At 46.2% G+C, this 26,084-nt stretch overlaps 1 protein-coding gene across 3 annotated transcripts in view; it reads left to right on the top strand.

Annotated features, from left to right (window-relative positions):
- Positions 1-26,084, top strand: part of OSBP2 (oxysterol binding protein 2) — a 166,408-nt gene that overhangs the window by 23,133 nt on the left and 117,191 nt on the right. Inside the window, exon 1 of one of the 3 annotated variants that reach the window (XM_067014693.1) lies at positions 760-1,438. The exons of 1 other annotated variant lie outside the window; for it this stretch is intronic. In XM_067014693.1, the coding sequence (XP_066870794.1) occupies positions 783-1,438 (656 nt within the window). In that variant the 5' untranslated portion in view covers positions 760-782. Of the gene's footprint in view, positions 1-759; positions 1,439-26,084 lie in introns of those variants that run through there. One more of the 3 variants, XM_059039324.2, reaches the window with a different exon arrangement.

Raw genomic sequence — 26,084 nt, 5'->3', positions numbered from 1 at the left:
TTACCCAGGGATGTCCAGGAGCTCCAAGAACTTCGCTTTTGGATGCGTTCCTTGTACTAAAACGCTCGGCTTACTAAACTCTTTCTCTATTCCTTTAGAGAGCCTGAACTATGTTTCCACTTGCGGTGAAGTGCCCTGGCCGAAGCAGAGGCCAGCTGGCCCAGGTGGTGGTGGGGCGGTGGCTTCGGGCCCCTGAGCCTAGTGGCAGCGGGAGGGACCCATAGACAGGTAATGGCTGCCATGGGGGGCGGTGGGCGTCCTCCTCAGCTTTTAGCGTAATCCGGCTGGGCCCCTGCGCTTCGGGCGCATGTTCTGGGTTTTGAGGAGCGAACCTGCCCGGGGTCAGAAGCGGGGAGCTCCTGCGCGGGGCCCGGGAACAGAGCTGCGCTGGGAGCCGGAGGGCTCCGCATTCATCATTGTTCCCACTGCGCCTGGCACGGATTGGGGCGCAGGCAGGGATGGTGGTTCGAAGTGCGCCGTCCCTTCCGCGTCGCCCGCTCGCCGAGCTCTCGCCCCACAAGCGTTTCCTGGGCGCCTTCCAAGGACCAGCCCCGGAGCCGGGAGCTGGCGACGCAAGGGGGGGACGAGGGTCCAAGTCCAGCCCGCTGCACGCCTGGGTGCAGGAGCACGCTGGCGAAGGCGGCCCGGGGCGCACGGGCAGCGGAGAGACCCGCGCGCGCCCCAACCGCGCGCTCGTGACGGTGCCCCCGGCCCCGCCCCAGGCCTCCGCCTTTCGCTTCCCCCCTCCCCCCGGCTCGGCCGCGCTCCGGTCGGCGGGCTCCATGGGGAAAGCGGCCGCTCTGTGCCGAGGCGGTGGCTGTGGCGGCCGCTCCCGCGGGCTCTCGTCGTTCTTCACCGTTGTCCCCTGCCTGTCCTGCCACACGGCGGCGCCGAGCATGAGCGCTTCCACGCCCGGCTCCGAGCCGGAGCCCAAGCCTCAGCACCAGGCGGTGCCCCAGCCCAAACGGGATCTGGTGTCAGAACAGGTGTCGGAGCCAGTTTCTGAGCCGGCGCCAGGATCGGAGCCTGAGTCCAGGAAGATGTCTGAGCCAAGGCCAGGGTTCAAACAGGAATCGGAACTGCTGCAGGGGTTGGGGACCGGATCAGGGCCCCGGGAAGAGTTGGGCTCAAGCCTGGGGGCTGGGCCCTTCACCAAGGCCCCGTCCGAGCAGGTGCTGGCGCTGGGGCCAGTAGTGGGGAGCGTGCCCTTGACCGAACTCGAGTCCGGGTTGTTGCCGGCATCAAAGGCCCCGCGACCAGGGCAGGTGAAGACACATCTTGGGGCTCCAGTGCCAGGGAGTGGCACATCCTCCGCTCTCTCGATGGTCTCACTTCCTCTGGACAGCTTCAAGGGCTGGCTTCTCAAGTGGACCAACTACCTGAAGGGCTACCAGCGCCGCTGGTTCGTGCTCAGCAACGGCTTCCTGTCTTACTACAGGTATGGAAGTGTCAGGGTGGGTTGGCTGAGTTTGGAGGGTGGTGATGCTGCAGCCATGGTGACAGAGGGCATCCAGAGTTGGAGGGCACTGCCATTGGCCTAGGGATGTTTGGGAATGCTCACTCCAGCAGGAGAAATAATGCTTCTGGCCAACCTTCAAGGGCTGGGACCCTGACCTCAGGCAGGGGAGCCCCTGTGGACATGACCTCTGGCAAGCTTGGGTCTAGGGAGTGAGCAGTGACGTTGGAGTGAGGGAGTGATTTGGGACCTCGGGACCCTTCTGGTCCTGGTAGTTGTGGGACCTGGGGCAACCAGCCAGAGTCAGCCCCCAAAGTCCTTGATTCAGGAGCTTTCTGGTTCAGGAGCTAACATCACTGTATTAGGGACTGAGGGGGACAGTAACCTTGTTCAGTCCTTGGGACCCACTCATGGGAAGGGGTCCTGCTTCCTCCTCAGTTGGTCAGATTATTTACCACTTTTCCTGGTACCTGCTGGTTGCTGGGCCTTGGCCTGGGGGCACAGCAGGCTCACAGACGCATCAGACATGGCTTCTGCCCTTCAGGAGCCCATCTTGGCATTCAGTGGAGAACCAGGAAGCATCCCACCGTGACCTTTCTTATTATAGAAGCAGCGTGGGATTCAACAGTGAAGTCCAGTGGTGAGATAGCTAACACTGGGTTCCACTGAAATGCATTGAAAGGGGGAAAGATCCTGAAGACCGTCTAGGTATGTTTCCTGGGGATGATTGGTTTAAACTTTGAGATCTCTGATCACTCTATACTATCAAATCTCAAACCTGAGTGAGCACTGGAATTCCCTGAAGGGCGTATTGAAACATCAAGTGCTCAGCCCCCTTGCTGAGTTTCTGCTGTAGTGGGTGTAGGAGGGGCCTGAGATTCAGCTTTTTTAACAAGTTCCCAGGTGATGCTGCTCTGGACCACAGTTTGAGAAGCACAGCTCCATTGTCATTGCAAACAGGAGGGCCCTGCCATTCTGTTTGCTGAAGCTCGGGTCACTTTGCTCACTTCACTCAGCTGGGCAGTATCTCTTCAGGTCTACCACGAGAGCATTTATATGGTCCTTCCTCGCCTTTTTGGAGCAAAGCTTCTAGAGGATAGTTGAATCTGTGATGCCACTGAGAATTTGGGAGCTCCACTGAACTTAAGTGATGGTTCCCACTCAAAGTGGGGATCACTGTCTTTAATTCCTGGCGGGGTAGAAAGCTGACCTGTGTTTCTATAAATATATTTATTTTATTTGTTTTATTTTTGTGTTGGGTCTTCATTGCTGCGCGCAGGCTTTCCCTAGTTGTGGCGAGCAGGCGCTACTCCTTGTTGCAGTGTGCGGGCTTCTCACTGCGGTGGCTTCTCTTGTTTCGGAGCATAGGCTCTAGGCGCGAGGGCTTTAGTAGTTGCAGCACGAGGGCTCAGTAGTTGTGGCTCGCATACTCTAGAGCACAGGCTCAGTAGTTGTGGCGCATGGGCTTAGTTGCTCCGCGGCATGTGGGATCTTCCCGGACCAGGGCTCGAACCCGTGTCCCCTTCATTGGCAGGTGGATTCCTAACCACTGTGCCACCAGGGAAGTCCTGACCTGTGTTTCTAATGTGTTCATGTCATGTGGTGTCGTTGGTGCCCCTTGGCCCACTTGGCTGCACCATACAGATCACAGGACAGAGTGTTCTTAGAATTTGGCAACTGAGCAAAAAGAGATCCTTTTCCAAATGGTGTTTTTATCCCACTTCCCATACTCCGTCAGGTGTGTAAACATTTCACCAAGGCATACAATGATAGGGGTCATCAGTGATTTGCTATAAATAAGTGTCACTCTGTCTCATAGGCAAGGGACATAACGCATAGGGCATGTTGACTGTGGACCACACTCTGTTTTATGTTATGTTCATTTATTTATTTATTTATTTATTTATTTAATTTTTTTTTTTTGCGGTATGCGGGCCTCTCACTGCTGTGGCCTCTCCCGTTGCGGATCACAGGCTCCAGACGCGCAGGCCTAGCGGCCATGGCTCACGGGCTTAGTTGCTCCGCGGCATGTGGGATCTTCCCGGACCAGGGCACAAACCCGTGTCTCCTGCATTGGCAGGCGGATTCTCAACCACTGCGCCACCAGGGAAGCCCTGTTATGTTCATTTATTTCATCCTTGAAATCACACTGTGAGGTGGGTTCCAGGATTGTACAAATGAGGAGTTCTGAGGTTTGCCAGAGGGATGTGGCTTGTCCAAAGTCACTGGGCAGGGTAGGCTGTAGAGAGATTCTGACCTAGGCCCTTTGCACTCCAAAGTCTGTGCGTGTCCCAGATATGTGTCCTAATGCCTATTCATCCTTGAGTTCAGCATTTCTGAGTTATCTGCATTTTACCAGGTACTACTAGGGGTCAGTAGTTGATGTCAAGGTAACGTTTATGAGTCTAGGGTCCCACAGTGGCAGGAAGGCCTAGTTCTAGTGGAAATAAAATCTGACCTTATGTATTTTTGTTTTATTTTAATTGGAAGAGCAAAAAAGTCCCTCTTTTTTTCTTAAGATAACTATGTATAGACAGTTAGCATTTCAAGATTATCTCAAAAGTACAGATTCTCTGGGTAATTAAGAAAAATTCTTCTTGCTTGCTGATAAGGTTGTGGGGATGCATACTGGTTTTGGGGGGAGAAGGGGGTGGGGACAAGTTTTCTTGTGTACTTTCACAGTCCAGCTCCGTGGTTTCATTTGTGGACATTTCTAGATTCCAAGGCGAGCAGAATTGTTGCTCAACTCACTTGGGTAGGATGAATGATCCCTGACATTTGTACAGCCCTCTCCCTCCTTTAGCCCCACGTGAGGCCAGCCACGAAGACGTCTTCATTCCCATTTTAGAGGAAGGGAAACTGAGGCCGAAGGAGCAAACTTTAGTGGTGTATCCTGAGGCACCCAGCTTGCTGGCTGGGCCTCCAGTGCCACAGAAGATGAGTCAGTCTCCAAGTGCAGAAAAGGCCCTTCCGAGGTAGAGCTGGAATCACCACTTCTCCCTGCACTCCAGTTCTGCCTTCTGGAAGACAGCTTTGGTTTGTTCTTCCTCGGGCCTCACAGCACTTCAGATGTTTGACACCACTCTCCGTCCCTGCTTCTGGTCTGAATCCTGCCTTCCAGACCAGGCCTGGCTGTCCTGCCTGCTGGGCTCAAGGAGTGAGCACCCTTCGGGCCTGCCGCTCACAGTCCTGACAGCGCAGGTTATCCAGGGTTCCATTTGCACCCAGCGCCGGGCATGGGTCACCTCCTCCAACCTGCCCCACACCCCCAGTTCTCAGTAGTTCTTCAAGTGTGTGTGGTTGGAATAGAGGCAAACTCAGGTGCTTGGAGCTGCAAACACAATGAGAGAAATTTTATTCATTATCTCCTTTCCTTAGGGGTCAGGTAGAGTCAGCTTTAGTCCTGGGATGACAGCTGGGGAAGGAATCAGAGCTGCTTCTCTTGCTAGCTTCCCTTTTGGAAAGACCACCCTCTAATTTTTTTCTTTTAATTAAGCGAAGCCTGGTGTTTGGAGAAAATGCGGGCACGTGTCTTGTCCTCCCTCCCAGATCCCATCTTCCAGCCTTCCCCCCTCCAAGATAACCATCATCCCAAATCCTGGTCACCGTCCACTTTCTTTTCTTTTTATTTAGTTTTATCTAACCTGTATGCAATTAAAAAAAAAAAACACATTGTTTGTTTCAACTATTTGAAACTTTATAAAAAAGCATATTGTACAGCATATGATTTGGGGGGACTAATTTTGCCTGCTTTGTAACAGCCCAGGACGTGAGCCCAGTTTTTACTTATTCATGCTCCTCTTTATGGGTGACTACAAAAATGCTTGTACACGTGCGGACATTCCTCTTGGGTGAAATCACTGGGTTGTGGAGAATGTGAATGCCAAACTCTTTTCCAAAGCAGTTGTGTCAATTTATAGTCCCACTGGCAAGAAATAAAGAGATTTTTGTGGATCTCTATCCTTTGCAGAATTTGGTATTGTCAGCATTGATTTTGCCAATTAAATGGTTATTGCACTGTAGTCTTGACCTGCATTTCAATCCCCATTATTTTTACTTTGATAGAAAATCAGTGGGGGTTTGGATTAGAATTTCTCCATTAAGTATCTCTTCCTTGAAGGCTTCTGCCCTAGATTTTGCTGGAAAAGCTCATTTGATTGCTCGAGTTTATTCTAAGGGAGAAAGTAGATAGTGCCAACAGCTGGGCTTAGTAAGTTTATATTATCAAGAATAAAAAGATGCTCTTTGTAAATACTGTCACATATAGAAAGTATTTCTGGGAGGTCTGGGTAATTGTTGGCAGGTTTTTACTTCTTTCCAACAATGTGCTAGGAATATAAATACAGGAGACGAGGTTCTTATTCCATTGCCTGGCACTCTTGATCCCATATCTATTTGAATATTCGAATACCAATAAGGGGAATATGGTTTTGTGCTTTTTTTTTCTTTTTTGGTTGTTAGTTCCCATTTAAAAAATTTCATCCCCAGTTCTCATCTCCCAGGGAACTTTGAAGAATTCATTAATGATGCAGAATTTTTAAAGATATTAGCACCATTAAGTCCTTACAGAAAGAGTGTTTCAAACATAAGTTTTATCCACATTAATGACAAAATTGATTTGATTAAACAAAATTCTGTTTTGTTGTATACAAGTTGCCTGTTTGGCAACATTATAAATGACATCTATTTCCCAGGAAATGATTTCAAACAAAATATAAAACAAAAATGTTTTGTTTTAATTTATTATTGTTCAGACTGATGTATGGGTAGGAATGGCAAAGCCAGTTAGCAAGGAAGGGCTCAAAGAAATTAGTCTGGGTCTATAAGAAAGAAGGCAACAGTCAAGTGAAAGTAAGTTTTGAAAGTCCTCTGGCTGAGGAAGCCCACTGAACATATGGTGAGCTGGGCCCACTTTGGGGAGGTGGCCAAGACATCTTTGCCTCTAGGATGGATCAAGTACTCCTTCCTCCAGTGGGGCCAACTCTCAAAGGCATACTCTCATGGAGACAGTATTTTTTTTTAAATTAAGTTTTATTGGAACGCAGTCATGCCCATTCATTTTGTCTGTGGCTGCTTTTTTTTTCTTTTGGCCGCGCAGCTTGTGAGATCTTAGTTCCTTGACCAGGTATCGAACCTGGACCCCCATCAGTGAAAGCGCAGCGTCTTAACCAGTGGACCACCAGGGAGTATTTTTTTTTTTTTAAAGACACCAATTGTACTTGAACATTTGTTACTTTTTAAAAAAATTAATTAATTAATTAATTTACTTTTGGCTGTGTTGGGTCTTCATTTCTGTGCGAGGGCTTTCTCTAGTTGTGGCAAGCCGGGGCCAGCCACTCTTCATCGCAGTGCGCGGGCCTCTCACTATCACAGCATCTCTTGTGGAGCACAGGCTCCAGACGTGCAGGCTCAGTAGTTGTGGCTCACGGGCCTAGTTGCTCCGCGGCATGTGGGGTCTTCCCAGACCAGGGCTCGAACCCATGTCCCCTGCATTAGCAGGCAGATTCAACCACTGTGCCACCAGGGAAGCCCCAGGGAGTATTTTTTTTTTTTTTTTTTTTGGTGGTACGTGGGCCTCTCACTGCCGTGGCCTCTCCCGTTGTGGAGCACAGGCTCCGGATGCACAGGCTCAGGGGCCATGGCTCACGGGCCCAGCTGTTCCGCGGCATGTGGGATCCTCCCGGACCAGGGCACGAACCCGCGTCCCCTGCACTGGCAGGTGGACTCTCAATCACTGCGAGGGGAGTATTTTTAATATCAGTTTAGGTGATGCTTGAAGGATGGAGATGGAAAAGACTATCCAGTTGCAAAGTGTCCCTGAAAACATGAAGTTGAAGGTGCAAGTCTTCAGGTTAAGCCACTGGGGTTTCCACCTCAGAAGGAGGCCTTATTATATTGGATTCAGCTTTAATTTGAAACATCATCCAGTGTTTCATACTCTGAGGCCAGGTAGGAGGCTGAAAAGGAATGCCCAAGTTGATAATGTGTAAACATTGGTTTGAAGTCCGTTTCTTTAACGTTTAGCACAAGGGTGTTGCAAAGAGCCTGCGAGTGGACTGGCAGAGTGTTTTGGAGAAGAACAGTGCATTCTTAGCAAGGTCTAGTGACACGAATTATGATTTCTCCCCACAACCCGCTCCTCTTCCTGACCTTCTTCTTTCTATGAATAGCTGAAAACCTCTGAGTCATGTTTGCTGCCTCCTACCTGCCTCACCCCACATCAGATGGAACTGCTGAGCCCTGCCTGTCTCCTTCCTTTCATCCATCCTTCCTCCCCATTCCTAGCGCCACATCCTGGCTCAGGTCTGTCTGGTGCTGAGCTGGTGCCCCAGCCTCCGGCTATTGCCCTGGTCCCCGGTGTGGTGCCACCTCCCGCCCCGAGGGCCCTGGATTTGCCTGTCTTCTCCAGGCATCTCTTTAAACAGTTCCATCCCCTGTGTTAGCAGTCCCCCACTTTGGGTTTTTCCCATTTGAAATATCTATAATAGCCCCAGACTGACCTAAGGACCAAATCTTCCTCCTTTGGGAGTTTACAGGGTTTGTGTATGGGCATCTCTGCAGATAGCTTTGTGCCAAAGGGACACCGTGGCCAAGTTTGGCATCTTCTTCGTGTTCTACATGAAGCCTAGCACAGTGCTTTGCCACTGATATGCCCTCAGTAGCTTGGTTAGTCTGAATGGATGAGTGAGTGAATGAATGAGAATTGCCTGCAATTTTATGGGGTTTCAGAAAGCAAGTATGTTAGTGCCAAACTCGGACTTTTCTTAATTTGTTTTCAATTTTGAAAACTTGTTTGCTGAAATAAGGTTGGGAAGATGAATTGGAGGTTGCCAGCTTAGCCAGGAGTGCTGGAAAAGTGATAGTTATGAAATGCAGATTATTTGGATATGTTATGTTGACAGATTTGAATGTGTTGAAATAGGCTCCTCCATGAACCAACAGCCTTGTATCTGTGGTCCTCATTTGTATTTCCATAGGGTTACAAGGGTTTATGCATGTTGTCTCTGTGTCCCTAGGATGATTTGTCACTTCATAAAGTGTGGCAGTGACTGGATGGGTGGGGAGTAAAGATAAAGCTTTTAAAAGGATTTTCACAGTCAGTCCCAGAGCTCTTTAAACTAGTTTCATGTGCATCCGATGGTTTGCTTTGCATGTGTTATATGTGCAGGACCCTGTGGGAAGCAGGCTGTGTGTCAGAGGTGAGGCCTCTGCCCTACAATGTTAGATCTAACTGGATAACAGGCCCTCACAAACATGGGGTTCTCTGTGGTGTCAGCGATTTCCAGTTCACGCTTGCGGTGAGGACTGCAGCCTCTTCCTTATTGTTCTGTTAAATGGGGGAAGAAGTGGGAACTCGTGGGCAGCACCAACCTGCTGACTCAGCTGGTGCTAAGGTGCCCACCCACCTCACATCGGGGAGACTCCTTGCTGGGGTGCCATGTTGGGGTCTCCAAGACTAACCCAGATTCAATGACCCACTGGGAGGACTCCCAGCTCTCGGCTCGAGGTGTGCTCACAGCCTGCTTTATTACAGTGAAGAGAAGCAAAGCACAAGCAGAAAGGGAAGAGGGGCATGGGATGAAATCTGGGGAAATGAGGCACAGGCTCCAGGGCTCCTTTCCCAGTGGAGTCATGCAGGACATACTAATTCCTCCAGCAGCTGGTTGTGACACACGTGTGAAAGGTTTCCAAGCAGGGATGTTCGGTAGAGACTCAGCACTCAGGGATTTTATTGGGGGTCTGGTCATGTGGGTACCCTCTGCCTGGCACGGTCCCAGAGTCCAGGCTCCCAGAAGGAAGCAGGTGTGCAGCATGGACCACACATTGTTTGCACAAGCAGTTTGGGTGTAGTCAGTCACGCTTACCAGTTAGGGGAACCTCGAGGTGTTGCAGGAGCTTGCCAAATCCAGACTCTTAGGGCCAGCTTTGGATGCAGGCCTTTCAAAGGATGAGCAGTCTCTGGCTCACCTCCTTCCTCCCTGCAGACTTCAGTGATGTCAGTCAGGTCAGGACCGGCGCTCACTCTGGTTCAAGGAGAGCAAGTGCTTACACTTGGCTCTGAGTGGAGAGGGGATTCTTGTTTCCTTCCAGGCTTGCAGGGTGTCTCACGCAACTCGTGGTGCGCTGCTCTGTGTGCTGAGGGAATTCTCTTTGGGGCCTCCACCCACGTGGTTGGCCCTTGATTGCTTCTCAGGCACTTTTCTGACCTAGACCTCCCCTGAGGCCCTTTGGTGGCTCAGGTTTGCAAGTGACAAGGGTACACTCGCCACATGGACCTCCTTCCTCCGCAGGACCTTCCCTTTTGTGCCTGGTGGAGTGTCTGGTGTGAGTTTTTCAGCTCCTGCTGACCCTTTTACCTTCTTCAGGGAGGGTCTGTTATTCTAAGATTGGGGCTGGCGAGCAGTCTAGAACATTGTGACAACAAGCGTACAACAGCTTTGGTTGTATCAGTCACTGAGGGCCAACAATGTACAAGGCAGCGTGGGAGACAAGCACATGTACTGTCATCAACCCACTGGTTGGAGGAGGAGGAGGAGGAGGAGGAGGAGGAGGAGGGAGGCCTGCATCCATCTTGGCCAGTCAGTAAGAGCCAGCAGGTTCAGGCGCAGTGCCGTGAGGCCTCCCAGGGGGCTGAGTATTCAAGCCTGTGGCTTTTACACCTCCTGTAATCTTCTAGGATGCAGTTGGCAAATGATGTCAATAAAGAAAAGACAGGCCTGTGGAAAGGATGTGAGGTTCCTTAAACCAAGATCAATATCTCCTTATCCCAGGGGGAAAGAGATACGGAGGAAATGGGCCTGTTTCCTGGAAGACTACTCTGGATACTGACACGTGGAGAGGTAGAGATGGTAGGAAACACCCCTGAACTAAATTGAAATTGGCAGCTTCATGTGTGGTGAGTCATGTGCCAGGTGTCACCACACAGATGTGGCTTTAGGAGGCTCATCACACACACGAAGCAAACTGTCTGTGAGTTTTAGGGTCATGCTGGGTGCTGTATGCTTTTCTTCTTTTACGAACGACTCTTTCCCGCGTCCGTTTCCGTTTTTAAGTGTTCTCGGAGTTCTGATCACTTAGCTTTACTCCTCTCAGCACCTTGTCATGTGCTCAGCCACAGCTCTGCACCTCAAATGCTGATTTAACAATCTCAACTCACACCATTTGATCTGCATTGCTGGGCCGTTGCCTAAACCAAGAAGAGGGCAGGTGGCATTGCTGTGCTTGCATCGGAACCTGCCAGATTGTGTGGTCCTTTGAAGCAGCAGCTGTCTTCCTAAAGTATAAATTATAGTTTGTGGCTTCCCTGGGCTCACCACTCACTTCCCTTCCCTGTCGGGTCCCCTCACCCTCCTTCCTCTAGCCTTGACTCTTCTTCTGCCCAACTCGCCTTATTCCCCCTCTGCAAACCACATGCCTTTCACTCTCTCCTCCAGATCCCTGCACCTGCCACCCCCTGCAGCAAGGAGAACCCTCCTCACTGCTGCGGACATCCTAGCCGAGCAGTCTAATTCCAGGTCATCTCAGCCTGGACCTGCCTGGATTTCCCTGCCATGAGCTGGGCTGGAAGAACCATCCTTCCTCTGATGCCCCTTTGTGTGTTGTGTCATTTGGCCATGTACCCCTGTTAGCTGGATGTTGGTCTGTCTCCTCCCCACCAGAGCATGGGGCTGTGTCTTCCCACTGTAGTGTCCCCTGAGGGGCTGGGCATAGCACCTTGTACTTGTAGATTCTCAAATTTCAGTGAAGTTTTTTTTTCCATAGAAGACACTTTGTAATTTTAATCTTTCTGCATGTTATAAAGACCATGAACACGCAGCCTGGACTATAGCAGTAGCTCAGGGGGAGTCACTGAATTGCCAGGAAAATGGAGTGACCATAGGGGGCTACACATGGCCCAGCTTTTCAGCTCCTTTTCTGAGGCTTATCCTGATGTGATGACATTGAGAGATCATTGTTTTCATTTACCTTAAAACTCTCTGTTATAAAGAATTTAAAACATATATAAGAATAGCCTATAGTGTAATGAACCCCCGTGCACCCATTATCTAGTTTCAACAATTATTAACTTCCTGGCCAATCTTGCTTCAGCTCAGTGCCCCCACCCCACACCATTTTGAAGTGAACTGCAAATATCACACATCACCTGTAAATATTTCAGTATGTATCTCTAAAGGATGAGGATTTTAAAAAACATATCCACAACACCGTTGTTACAACTAAAACAAATTAGCAATAATTCCTTGTTATCATCAAATATCCAGTTAGTGTTCAAAGTTTCAATGGTCTCAAATGTCATAAATTTTTTAAAAATGTTTTATTTTATATTGGAGTACAGTTGATTAACAATGTTGTGTTAGTTTCAGGTGTACAGCAAAGTGATTCAGTTATATATATACAAGTATGCTTTTTCAGATTATCTTCCCATTTAGGGAAAAGAATATTACAGAATATTGAGCAGAGTTCCCTGTGCTATACAGTAGGTCCTTGTTGGTTATCTATTTTAGATATAGTAGTGTGTACAGTGCATGTCAATCTCAAACTCCCAATCTATCCCTCCCTCCACCATAAATGGTTTTTTGATACATTTGTTTATATCAGGACCTAAATAAGGTCTACCTATAGAATGTCCCACAGTCTAGGTTTTGCTGATTGCATCTTCCTGGTGTAGGTTAACATGTTTTTGTGTCTTCTGTAGTTCCTTAATTTAGTAGATAGATCTAGAAACGATCAGGTGGTGATGTGTTCTTCCGTCAGGAGCTCATAATGTCTGGTGACTTCTAGGTCTATGACATTAACAGCTGGTAACAATCAGTCTTAGATTAACCTAATTCTATCATTCTTCCTCATTTATTAGAAGGAATACTTCTATAAAGAGAAACTTACCCACATCTACTACTCATTGGTTACTCAGGGATACAGTTCACACAGGAAAGGCAGGATAAATGCCATGTAGCCCTTAATGATGCTCGTATCATCCTGCCTTAACTTTGCTTAGTGGGGGCATCTTCAGTTGGCTCTAGAGTCCTCTGGAAAGGACCCTGATGGTATTGATAGCTTCCCATGTCCCGCTTGAAAAGATGTTCTAGGCTCTTCTTGGACTTGTCTTGGCTCAGCCCTGGAGTCAGCCATTTCTGACTATACTCTGACTGGGAGGCTGGCTGGTGCTAGGATGAAGCATATGAAAACAGGAATTGGCCTTGACACCAGCCAACTTTGACTTGTAGGAATCTTTGAAAAGAGGGTCGACAGAGGTATGAAACCTTGCTGTTCTATTTGCCCCATGTCCTCACAAACTGGGCAGAGGCTGTCCTATCTGTATTTAAGGTCTTTGGTTCATCAAAGAAAAATTCAATGCATGAGGTGAAAATGGTGATGGAGACCATACCCTGTATTTTTTCTCTGTTCTATCTTAGATTCTAATAATGACCACATTTGAACAGTGCTTAATGGTGTATAAGGTGCTTATGTGTGTGTCACCCCACTTGATGACAACCCAGGGAGAAAGGTAGTTATTATGTCCTGATGACAATTGAGAAAGCCAGGGTTTGTCCCACTACAGTGGCATCACTTAGTGGGTGGCCTAGCTGAGATCTGAATCCAGCACTTTCTGGAATTCCACACCACTGGAGCCTGTCCTCTTAGTGTCAGAAGCTCTGACTGTCTTCCCACCAAAACAAGCCATCCCTCCAGCTCTCCCTGGGGTAGATATGTCTCTGGTCCACTTGGAGACCTGTGAGTGGGCAGCCTCTCTCAAGAAGGGATGGTTGGGGGGCCTTTGCCCCCTCTTGGTTCCCCACAAGTTACCTTCACTCAGGAGATACCCTGTCTGGCTCGCCTGTCTTCAGGATTGGGCCCTGCATGTGACCACACAGCAGGAGTGCTGGCTCTGGAGGCCTCATGAAAAGCTAGTCTCGTCCCATTGTGATCAGGTACTTGCTAAACAGTGAAACTGTTGGCAAGGACAGCTGCCCCTGTGTACTAGTCTTATCCGTTATCTATTGCTGCATAACTTGGAGGCTTAAAACAACAATAGTTTTATTATCGCTCACAGTTTCTCTCAGTTGGGAATTCAGAAAGGGATTGGCTGTACAATTCTGGCTTGGGCCCTCTCATGGGGCTACAGTCAGCTGGTGGCTGGGGTCGGAATGGCAGGTTCTGGAGCATCTGGAGGCTGGCCGGGCATCTCTCTCAATCCGTAGAGTCTCAGGGCTTCTCCTTGTGCTCTGTCCACATGGCTGGTTTGGGCTTCCTTACTGCATGGTGACTTCAGAGCAGCCAGACTGCTTCCCTGGAGGGTGGCTTGCCTCAGAGGGAGCGTCCGAAGAAAACGGGGCAGACATGCATGGACCAGACCTGATCCACAGACTACATTTTCAGCAGTACTGCTTTGATCACTGGACCCAGAATTGAGGTCAAAGTGGCTTCCTAGTAATTTTTACCCTTCAAATCAATAACATGGGACATATTGAGCCCAGGGATTAAGTCTACAATTGTCTTGATTTCTTAGGCTTTTTGATTGCAAGTAGCAAAAGCTTTCCAGAGCAATTAGAGCGATGTGTGTGTGTGTCTAAAAAAGGCTTTCTTGTGAGACCACAGAATGGTTTTACAAAGCCTGCCTGGCAGTTTGCATACTTTTCTCATTTCTGATGTCTGCTTTACTTCTTATTTTCCTCCCTGTAGTCCAGTCTGTTTTGGTTGTTTGCTCCTTGGGCCATGTGGCAGAAGGTGGCTGCTGCCTACAGCTCCTGAGTTACAGGTATAACTATCAATACAACAGAGGCTGTCAAACTACCTTAACCCAATTTCTATGAAGGAAAACTGGAGTGGTTCCATTTTGGTCAAGTTTAATCAACTGGAGTCTGGGAACAGGTCTGGGTCAAAAATGACTGCTCAGGCCACCTGGGAGTGGGGCTGGGGCAAAGTTCCAAGTAGGTTTGTCAGATTTAGCAAATAAAAATATAGAATACCCAGTTAAATATGAATTTCAGATAAATATCAAATTTCAGAATAAATAAATAAAATTTCAGTATAGGTATATCCCATGCAATATTTGGGATATACTTATGCTAAAAATTATTTGTTGTTTATTTAAAATTCAAATTTAACTGGGCCTCCCATGTTTTTTTAATTGTACTATGTATTTTAGCTTAGGACTTTGTTTTTTTTCATCCTGTATTTTATCTGGCAACCCTATTCTTTCTTTTTTAAAAAATTAATTTATTTATTTTTGGCTGCGTTGGGTCTTCATTGCTCCATGCGGGCTCTCTCTAGTTGAGACGAGTGGGGGCTACTCTTTGTTGCAGTGCACGGGCTTCTCATTGCAGTGGCTTCTCTTGTTGCGGAGCACGAACTCTAGGTGCGCGGGCTTCAGTAGTTGTGGCTCACAGGCTTAGTTGCTCTGCGGCATGTGGGATCTTCGTGGACAAGGGCTTGAACCCATGTCCCCTGCATTGGCAGGCGGATTCTTACCCACTGCGCCACCAGGGAAGTCCCTGGCAACCCTATTCTAAGAGGAGGACAAGGGAAATGCCACATAGTGTCTGCTATAGCCCTTCCTTGCCTGTTCAGAAGCTGTCAACAGTGTAATCTTAAATATGTATCCTTAGAGGGCTTTATTTCTCATAATAACATTTGTCATATTTAATATGTGTCAGGCCCTGTGCTAAGCACTCTGCATGGATTATTTCATTTTAGCCTTTGAATGAGCCTAGGGGTTGTTGGTTCTATTATTATTGTCCCTGTTTTACAGATGGAGAAATGGGTCTAGAGTGGTTGAAAAGACTTGAAGATTTCACGACTAGTAAGTTGCCTAGCCAGATTCAAGTCCAGGCCAAGCTAAGTCCAGAGCAATTGTTCTTAGTTACTACACTGTCCTGATCCCCCTTTTCCCCCAAAATTTTGAAAATAGATGTGTTTGAATTAGAGGTCCATGTAGTTTACCCTTTGTCTGTTCTAAGGATCCAGTTGTCTAGCTGCTGGATAGAAAGTGAGAGGAAACACATGAAAGTATCTACTAGGACTCCTCCTGGGTCCCAGGAGTTCTCTCAGTCCCAAATTGTCCAGTTCTTAAGTATTGTATTAAAATATTTCCATCAAATCATGTATGGAACCACATCTTTCATAATCAGGGTCTAGCCATTGTTAGATTTGATAATCTATAGGCTGTAAAGACAGTGGGAAATCAAGCTCACCCCCAGCCCTGCCACCTTTTTTGGTCATTAATTAGCAGTGTAATTTTTAAAATGATGGTAAAAACACATAACATAAAATTTACTATCTTCACCAATTTTAAGTATACAGTTCAATGGTGTTAAGTATATTCACATTGTTATGAAACAGATCATTAGAGCTTTTTCATCTTGTAAAAATGAAACTCTTTACCCGCTAAACAACTCCCCTTTTCCCCTTCTCCCCAGCCCCTGGTAACCACTATTCTACTTTCTGTTTCTATGAATTTGACTACTTTAGATTCCTCATAAAAGTGGAATAATCACAGTATTTGTTGTTTTGTGACTGGCTTAATTCACTTAGCATAATTTCCTCAAGGTTCATCTATACTGTAGTATGTGACAGGATTTCCTTGCTTTTTAAGGCTGAATAATGTTCCATTGTATGTATAGACCACATTTTGCTTATCCATTTATCTGTCAGTGGACATTTGGGTTGCTTCTACCTCTTGGCTATTGTGAATAGAACATGGGTGTGCATCTCTTTGAGACCCTGCTTTCAAGTCTTTTGGATATATCCCCAGAAGTGGGATTGCTGGATCATATGGCAGTTCTATTTTTAATTTTTGAGGAAACTCCATACTGTTTTCCATCATGGTTGCACCATTTTACAGTCCTACCAACAATGCACAAATTTCCAGTCTTCATATCCTTGCCAACACTTTGTGTCTTTTTAATATTTATTTATTTTACTTATTTTATTTATTTCTTGGCCGTGTTGGGTCTTTGTTGCGGTGCGCGGGCTTTTCTCTAGTTGTGGCATGCAGACTCCAGACCGCGTGGGCTCTCTCGTTGAGGCACTGGGGCTCAGTAGTTGGGGCATGCGGCCTTAGTTGACCCGTGACATGTGGGATCTTAGTTCCCCAACCAAGGATCGAACCCAGGTCCCCTGCATTAGAAGGCGGATTCTTTACCACTGGACCACCAGGGAAGTCCCTGGGTTGTTTTGTTTGTTTGTTTTGTTTTTTTAATAATGGCCATCCTAATGGGTGTGAAGTGATATCTCCTTGTGGTTTTGATTTGCATTTCTCTGATGATTAGTGATGCTGAGTGCATTTTCATGTGCTTGTTGGCCATTTGTATATTATCTTTGGAGAAATGTCTATTCAAGTCATTTGTCCATTTTTTAATCTACTTGATTTTTTTGTTGTTGAATTGTAGGAGTTCTCCATATATTCTCATTATTAATCTTTTATCAAATATATGATTTGGAAATATTTTTCTCTTATTCCGTAGGTTGCCTTTTTACTCTTTTGATTGTGTCATTTTATGTACAAACGTTTAAAATTTGACGTAGTCCCAATTGCCAAGTTCAGGGTCATGAAGCTTTTCCCAGGTTTTCTTCTAGGATTTGTATACTTTTAGGTCTTAACGTTGAGGTCTTTAATCTATTTTGAGTTAATTTTTTACAGTGTAAGTTAAGGGTCCGATTTCCTTCATTTGCATGCAGATATAGAGTTTTCCCAGCACCATTTGTTGAAGAGAACTGTCCTTTCCCCGTTGAGTGGTCTTGGCACCCCTCTCAAAGATCATTTTACCATATATGTGTGAAGGTGAAAACCAAACCCTTTTGAAAAACACGGACACTCATTGAATATGACAACGTGTCATCTTCAAGGTCCAGCTGCAACTCTGTCATCTGGGACCATGGGAAGTTAAATCTAAGAAGGCAGACCACTAAAGTCCCTTCTCATATCTCTAGGCTTCTGTGACTAGCTACAGCGTCCTCTACTCACAGAAGGAGTGTTTGCCATAGCCTAAGAGGAGGTGGGTGGAGATCAAGAGCAGACACTTAGGTTGCCAACGAGACTGCTGACAGCCCTCTGCGTTTCGACACTGGAGCCTCCTTTTCCACCTTCCCTTCATCCCATACCTGTACAACCCACCCACCCTCAGGACCAGCCTCATCTCTGTCTCTCCAGGATCATCTCACCTCTTCGTCCACGGTCACACTCTGATGACAGTGGGCTCTGTGACCATCCTGACAGGAGATAGAGTTAGAACTGGGTCCTCAGCTCACTCTCCTCCTGGATCAGGCAGCTCCAAAACAAATCATCCCCAAACCCAGAGGTTTAAAGCAAGGGGGGGTTTATTCTTGCTTGCATAGCCACAGGTGGCCGGGACAGCTCTGCCTCAGGCAGCGGCACCTGGGACCCTCCTCCACCTTGAACAAGTGGGCTGAGTGATATGTCATCTGTGGGCATGTGCAGCTGCTTGAGGGCAGGACCAGTAGATCATATTTCAGTTGTTTCCTCCTAGAAGGCCCATTGCATGTTAGATCAGTGTCTAGTAACTCTTAGCTGGCCACACACTGGACAGACCTGTCATCAGTGCCTGGGAAGCTAGTGGTGGGAGAATGTCTAGGTAGGAAAGGAACTTAAAGGTCATCTGGTCCAACCATCTGTCTGTTCATTGACTTCTTCCTATAGCATTTCTGGCCCCTCAGCATGAGACTTGGGCAAACCTCTCAGGTGACAGAGAATAAACCTTTATCTCCAAGACAAACTGGTATTCCTGAGATAATTCTGAATGTTAGAAAATTCTTCCTCTGTTGAGCTGAGGTGGGTTTCCAGGCAGCATTTGTCCTCATTGGGGTGTTTTTCTGTCCTGCACAGCTGGACTTATCCCTTCCATATGGCCATACTCTTCATCTTCAGAGAGGCTGGCTCGGTGTCCCTGTGTATTATCTATTGCTGCGTGACAAATCACCCAACATTTAGTGGCTTAAAACAGTAATAACCATCTCACCGTTCCTGTGCGTCAAGAATTCATGAGTGAGGGACTTCCCTGGTGGTCCAGTGGTTATGACTCCATGCTCCCAATGCAGGGGGCCCGGGTTCATTCCCTGGTCAGGCAACTAGATCCGCATGCTGCAACTAAAGATCCCGCATGTCACAATGAAGATCCTGTGTGCCGCAACTAGACCCAGCACAGCCAAATAAATAAATAAATAAATAAATATTAATTTTTTAAAAAGAATTCTTGAGCAGGTGGAATTGGAGGGATTCTGGCTGGGGATGATTTCATGAGGGTGACACTCATCTGAAGGCTTGACTGGGCCTGGAGGCTCCACTTCTAAGGCAGCTCCCTCACTTGCCTGGCCAAGTGGTGCTGGCTGTTGACAGGAGGCCTCCGTTCCTAGCTCTGTGGACCTGTCCAAAGTGTCCTCACAATATGGCAGCTGGCTTTCCCCAGGGGGAGTGATCCAAGAGAGAGCAGGCAGGAACCACAATGCCTTTTCTGACCTACCCTCGAAGTCACACTCTGTCATTTCTGCTGTATCCTCTTAGTTATACAAGTCAGCCCTGCCCAGTGGGGGAGGAAGCCTCCAAACCTTTGTGACCTTCACTTTCCTCATCCGTAAACAGACCTACTTGGCTGTCTGAAGTAAACCGTGAAGAAGCATTTGGTAAACTCTTTCGTAAGTGAAGGGGATGTTCTGAATGACAGGGTTTTTCTAACAGTGAATGTGTAATGAGTGAAAACCTCCTGTTGAACCCCACACTCCTGTTTAACCAGTCCAGTCAAGGAAAACAGGGCTGGATTTGCCAGAGGATGAAGAAGACATACTTGAGGTCTCCTTCAGGTGTAGTCATGCTGGGAACTATCTTTCTAGTGTAGAGGAACCGTGTCGGGGGGAGACCCCTCTCTGCTGACAGGGCCCTTCCCTTGTTCAGTCCAAATGTTGGAGGGGAGACACAAGGCACACTCTTGCTGGATGCTGTCAGGGCCCAGGATATAGACTATGCCACAGAGGCCCCGGCCTCATCTGTCTTGCTCGCTGATCTGACCCCAGGGCCTGCCCTGCCACGTTGACTGAACGAAAGAATGAACGTGCCCCGCAGGGGTGATGGTTGTTTTAAACTCAGTCGCTGTTTGGGAGTCTGTGACTGTGCTGTGGGGACTTTGGTTTTGCAGGCTGCTGTCACAGCTTGACAGGAGCTGAGCTGCTGCTTCTGCTTCCATTGAAGCTTGGTGGGAGTCACTTTTACATAAGATTATTTCATCGAATATTAACGTCACTGCCTATAATACTGGAGCCCATGAAGGGAGGAAGTAGAATTCCTGATTAAATTACGTCTCACCATCAGCTCTATAAACTCGTATAGTAATATGTGCATTTAAATTTGTAATTGTCCTTAGTGTGTTAAATTTCGACTTCAGTGTCTCCTTAATTGACCTCTAATCCCTGGCTTTGCAGTCTTTCTCTTGTCTTGGTAACTGATTTTCTTTTTTAGAGACTCCTTTGCTTGGTGTAACATTTTTAGGGGGTATGTTTTAGTGCTGCTGAACATTTAAGTGCACAGATCACTTGTAAAAGGAAGAATCTAGGTTGCTGGAACACCCTGTAGATTGTGGCTGCAGCTACAGAGATTGTGTGCTGATTTTAAAAAAAATCAAATCCATTCAAGTATCCTGAATGTGTAGGCGCAGGACTGTGCTCAAAATAGATCCCGCCCTGTGCCTTAGGGACCCGTCATTGTGTTCCTTGATTCCTGAGACACTCAGCGCATGGCCTTGTGTACTGGCTCACAGGGGCTCGTCACCAAAGTCCTTCATCGCTGCTGTTGGCCGTCGCTGTACACAGGGAAGAATTTAAAATGAGATAGATTTTAAATGGATTTTATTTTTTACTGTGAAAATTTTCAACGCATAAAAGTAGATGATGGCCCATCACCCAGTGTTAGCAAGTCTCACTGTAAGATCAGTCTATGGCCTCCCCACCCTCAGTTAAATTGAAGTAAGTTGCAGACATCTTTTACTTAATTCTAAGAATTAAGTTAAAAAATAATTTTAATAATAATAAATATTTGTAAATATTTCATTATGTATCTCTTTAGAGATGAAAGCTTCTTCAAAATTAACCTAAATGGCCTTAACATGCCTAAAAATTTAACAATAATTCCTTAATATTATCAAATATCCAGTCAATATTAAAATTTCTCCATTGATTTCTCTTTAATTAAAAAAAATTTTGTAGGCATTCAATAGATATTTATTTATTTATTTATTTATTTTTTGCGGTATGCGGGCCTCTCACTGTTGTGGCCTCTCCCGTTGCGGAGCACAGGCTCCGGACACGCAGGCCTAGTGGCCATGGCTCACGGGCTTAGTTGCTCCGCGGCATGTGGGATCTTCCCGGACCAGGGCACGAACCCGTGTCTCCTGCATCGGCAGGCGGATTCTCAACCACTGCGCCACCAGGGGAAGCCCAATAGATATTTATTGAATGAAAGTTTCTTTAAATTCTATAGTGCTTTACAATTTTCAAAATTTTTACACGCATGATTTCATATAATCCCGTAATAAAATTTCCCCATTAGTTTAAAATTTTTTTAGAGTTTCCAGAAATCAGGATCCAAATAGATTCCATTCATTGCAATTGTTGATATTTCTCCTCAGATTTAAAAAAATATTTTGTTTTGAAATAATTTCAAACTTAGAGGAAAGTTATGAAAGAACTCCAATGTACCCACCCCTCAGGTTCTCCAATTGTTAATATACTACATTGACCTTATCATTCTCTCTATATATTATATTTATACATATTATTTTTAATTCTTTTTTTAAGATTGTTTTTTGATGTGTATCATTTTTAAAGTCTTTATTGAATTTGTTACAATATTGCTTCTGTTTTGGTTTTTTGGCTGTGAGGCATGTGGCATCTTAGCTCCCCGACCAGGGATGGCATCTGCACCCCCTGTATTGGAAGGCAAAGTCTTAACCACTGGACTGCCAAGGAAGTCCCTTTTAACTCTTTAAGAGTAAGTTTCAGACATGATGCCAGGGGTCACTTAATATGTCAGTGTGTATTCCTAAAACAAGGACATTCTCCTATATATTCAGTGTAAACACTGATACAAAGCTACCATCCAATCCATGGACCCTGTTCATATTTTGCCAGTTGTCCCAGTAATGTCCTTTCGAGGTAGAAGATCCACTCTAGGATCATAGATTGCATTTGGTTGTTGTGTCTTGTCACTTTAGTTTCAGTCTGGAACAGTCTTCCATTTTCCCTTGTCTTTCATGACCTAAACGTTTTTGATAAATTCAGGCCAGTTAATTTGTAGAATCTGCCTCAATTTGGGATTGCCCAGTGTTCCCTTATGTTTAGATTCAAGTCCTGTATTTGTGGCAGAAATACCACAGGATGCATACTGTGTCCTTCACAGTGCATCGTATCAGGAGGCACATGATGTTGATTTGTCCTACCACTAGTGATCATCATTTGGTTAAGATAGTGTTTGCCAGGTTTCTCCACTGTAAAGTTAATTTTATAATTACTAATTAATGACTAATTAGAAAGTATTTTTATGGGGAGACACCTTAAGGCTATGTAAAACCCTGTTCGTCAACAAATCTCCCCACTGATTTTTTTAAAAATATTTATTTATTTATTTGCTTGCACCAGGTCTTAGTTGTGGTAAGCAGGCTCCTTAGTTGTGGCATGCATGTGGGATCTAGTTCCCTGACCAGGGATCAAACCTGGGCCCCCTGCATTGGGAACTCAGAGTCTTATCCACTGCGCCACCAGAGAAGTCCCTTCCAACTGATTTTTACCACCCTTTGGTGATTCTTGCCTGAATCCGTTATTACTTTGATGGTTGCCAGTTGGTGATTTTCTAATAACATCATTCCTTCTATATTTATTAGTAGGCATTGTACTATAAAGAAGAGTTTCTTTTAGTTTGTTTTTTTGTTTTTTTTTGCGGTACGTGGGCCTCTCACTGTTGTGGCCTCTCCTGTTGCGGAGCACAGGCTCCAGATGCACAGGCTCAGTGGCCACGGCTCACGGGCCCAGCCACTCTGCAGCATGTGGGATCTTGCCGGACCGGGGCACAAACCCATGTCCCCTGCGTCGGCAGGCGGACTCTCAACCACTGTGCCACCAGGAAAACCCAAGAAGAGCTTTTAATTTATCCATTTATTTATATCAGTGTGAACCCATGGATTTCTAGGTTATCCAATGGGTTGTTATCTGTAATTATCATTTATTTTGACACTCATATTGTCCTGGTTTGGGGTAAGAGGATTCCTTTTAAACTGGCTCCTGTGTCCTTTTGACATTCCCTATTTGAACACTTCCTTCATTTTTTTGTACAACAGAATGATCCTGGTTCTTCTATACTGGAATCTGCCATTTCTCCAATGAGTCCTGGTTCCTTTTAGTGGAAAATGGTGTCTAGAAGCCAAACACTGGGTGCTAGGTGTGCTCATTGTCATTGGGACATTATTGCTTCTAGGCTCTCTTTGTGGATAGAGACAGTTTTTTCTTACCTTTCTCTTCCATGTTTCCAACTTCAGACTCTGACAGTAAGAGATCTGGCTCCCATGATCCTCAATATATTTACTTATTTGCTCAGTCCCTTGTATGAAAACACCCTCCTGGTCACGCTGGCCAAATCTCCTCTGTTCCTGCGCAACCAGTCGTGCTGGCTGAGTTATTTCGACGTTGGTATTGCTGATCTCCGTGGCAGTCTTGGCCAAACCCCTCTGCCACAGGGCCTGGCTGCACTGTCTGAATCCCCACAGCTTAGTTTCTCCTGGGAAAGGGGAAGGGGCTCCCCAGTCTCTCTTGATTTGTGGGTTCTTCTTCTCTCTCTTTTTCCCCTTGCAATTTATTTGTTGAAGAAATGGGGTCATTTGTTCTGTAGTTTCACACAAACTGGATTTTGCTGATTGCATCTCCATAATGTTATTTATCACACTCTTCAATCTTCTTTATTTCCTGTAAACTGATAGCTAGGGATTCCATCAGAGTAAGTAAGATTAAATTATACTCGCATAGGGCTTCCCTGGTGGCGCAGTGGTTGAGAATCCGCCTGCCGATGCAGGGGTCACGGGTTCGTGCCCTGGTCCGGGAAGATCCCACATGCCGCGGAGCAACTAAGCCCGTGAGCCATGGCCGCTAGGCCTGCGCGTCCGGAGCCTGTGCTCCGCAATGGGAGAGGCCACAGCAGTGAGAGGCCCGCATACCACAAAAAAAAAAAAAAAAAAAAAAAAAAAAAAATTATACTGGCATAATAGTCAAGGTTCAACCAAGTTGGGCCCCATTGTATGAATCTTTTTTTGTCCATTCATTCATTGATGGTATTGTTTCTACCTTTTAGCTGTTAGGCATAATACTATTATAAATGTTTGTGTACAAGTTTTTGTGTGGGCATACGTTTTCATTTCTCTTGGGTATATACCTCAGAGAGGAATTGTTGGGTCATGTGGTCACCCTATGTTTAATCATTCTTTAGTGTTTTTGAGTTTGTCTCTTTGGATAACTTTTTTAGTGGTTCTTCTATATATTATATTACATATACATGACTTATCACAGTCTGCTGATGTCATTTTACCAGTTTTAGTGAAGTATAGAAACCTTACCTCCTCATAAGTTCCTTTACACTGCCCCATTTACAGCATAATTGTCTTAAATATTTCCTCTACACACATGTAGAACCACATCAGACAGTGTTTTAATTTTTGCTTCAGCCATTAAAACATTCATCCATTTTCTACTTGACAAGATCTTTTTGGTCTAAATTTGAGATCTAAAGCATTTGCATAATATTCTGTGACATGCTTTCCACTTAATAATCTGAAGAACCACCTTAGGTGTCACTGAGTAGTTCATGATATTCTGATATTTTGATGGAACCACAGAAAACATCTAATGGATTTTCAGTCAGTGATGTTGACGGAGTGGGGTGGTGTTACCCTCATTACTCCACCTTTAGCATGTGAGGTCGGCAGAACTTCCGGTGTGGGCCGAGCCTGGATCATCTCCCTGGGTTTGTTCCTCTGCATGTAACACGCATGCATTAATTCACTCTGCCAGCCCAACATCTCTGAGCTCCTACCATGTGTCACGTGTGTAGGGACAAGACAGGCCAAGTCTGTGGCTCGCGGAACTTATGTTCTAGCTTGTAAGCAGCAAATACAAACAATACCGGGTAAAGCAAAACATTTTTTCTGGAAGGAAACCCCAGTTTTCTCCTTGAGAAGAGCCCTGTGCTGGTGGCAGAGAAACTGAGTTCTGGTGCTGGCTTTGTTGTTTACCAGCTCTATGGATGGGGGCACATGATTTAACTTTTCCTGGCCTCCTCTCTTTTCTTGGATATAAATGAGGCTAATTTCCTCCTACAGGTGCCTGCCATATAGAATATACTTGATAAATATTTGCTGAACAAATCAATGTCTGCTTTGCCCACTTTCTGGGCCCTTGCAAGGATCAAAAGACTCATGTTTGTGACAGACTCTTACAGAAAGTGAGGTACTACCTGGATATAAGTTGTCTTGATAAGTGTGCTGTCTTTTATAAATTACTGTCATCTTCCATTTGTGTAAAAATGTAGCCTCGTGAATTTCAGTAACTGAAGGATGGATCCTGAGTCTCCTTTTTAGTTTTTATTCTAAAAATTACATTAGAAATATCCTTCCTGTAGAACTTGCAGCAGCATTTATTTAACATTTCTCAAGGGAAACTCTAAATGGCGAAGAATGAGGCCAGAAGCAAAATGAAATGGGGTCAGGTCTTGTAGTGATGGTCTCATCTCCAGAAGCAAACACTGCACTGTAGATGCTTCTGTTTGATGGGCCACGTCTGACACTTGCCATGTCGAGCATTTTCTAAATAGAGTCGTCCCACCAGCTTTGGTGACTTTTGAGAGCACACGTGAAGCCTGGCAGACAAGTCTGTGCGGCCCTGTGGGTAAGAGGCAGGGCTGTGGGTGGGTGGGCCTCGTTCTAGTGGCGCGGTCCCCTTTCGGAGCTCCACTGAGCTGCCCACATCTCCGAGGCTCACCCTCCGCATCTGGAACAGAGAGGTGACATTCCTGCCTTTCTTGTCATATCTTAAATGGCTAACCTGTGTGAGACACTTCTAAGGTAAGCCCTTGGGATGGGGTAGTTAGAACAAACAGCTGAGCTTCATTACTTAGACCTGGAAGGGTCCTAACAGCATCCCCTTGGCCCGAGAGACAGAAGAACCGAACTCTGCTGTTTTCTTCTGCCCACGTCTCTTACAACCTTCCTCACTGCCCTCCCCACCTTCCGACATCCCTCCTGTGGCTGCTGCTCACGTGTACCAGCAGGTTCTTAGTTGAGAATAACAGTAAACCAGCTCTGGATATGTTAAACCAAAAAAAAAAAAAAAAAAAAAAGCAGAACAGAGATCTCAGAGGAGAGGTGAGAAGAAGGCAGGCTGGGCAGCTGGATCCAGGCTCAGAGTTGTGTCACAGAACCATCCTGGCAAGGACATTGCCACCGGGGCCCTGCTACCTCTATTGCCGCTGAGAACCAATTGTTGCTGCTGCCTGCCACCACTGCCAGCAAAGAATCCTCCCCATTCCTGTTCTTCCCCATTCCTGTTCTTTTTTTTTTTTTTGGCCACACGACTTGTGGGATCTTAG

The sequence above is a fragment of the Kogia breviceps genome, chromosome 15 (genome assembly GCF_026419965.1).
Source record: "Kogia breviceps isolate mKogBre1 chromosome 15, mKogBre1 haplotype 1, whole genome shotgun sequence".
Classification (NCBI taxonomy): domain Eukaryota; kingdom Metazoa; phylum Chordata; class Mammalia; order Artiodactyla; family Physeteridae; genus Kogia; species Kogia breviceps.
The sequence above is the reverse complement of the archived record's forward strand: the minus strand, read 5'-3'. Positions and strand labels throughout refer to the sequence as shown.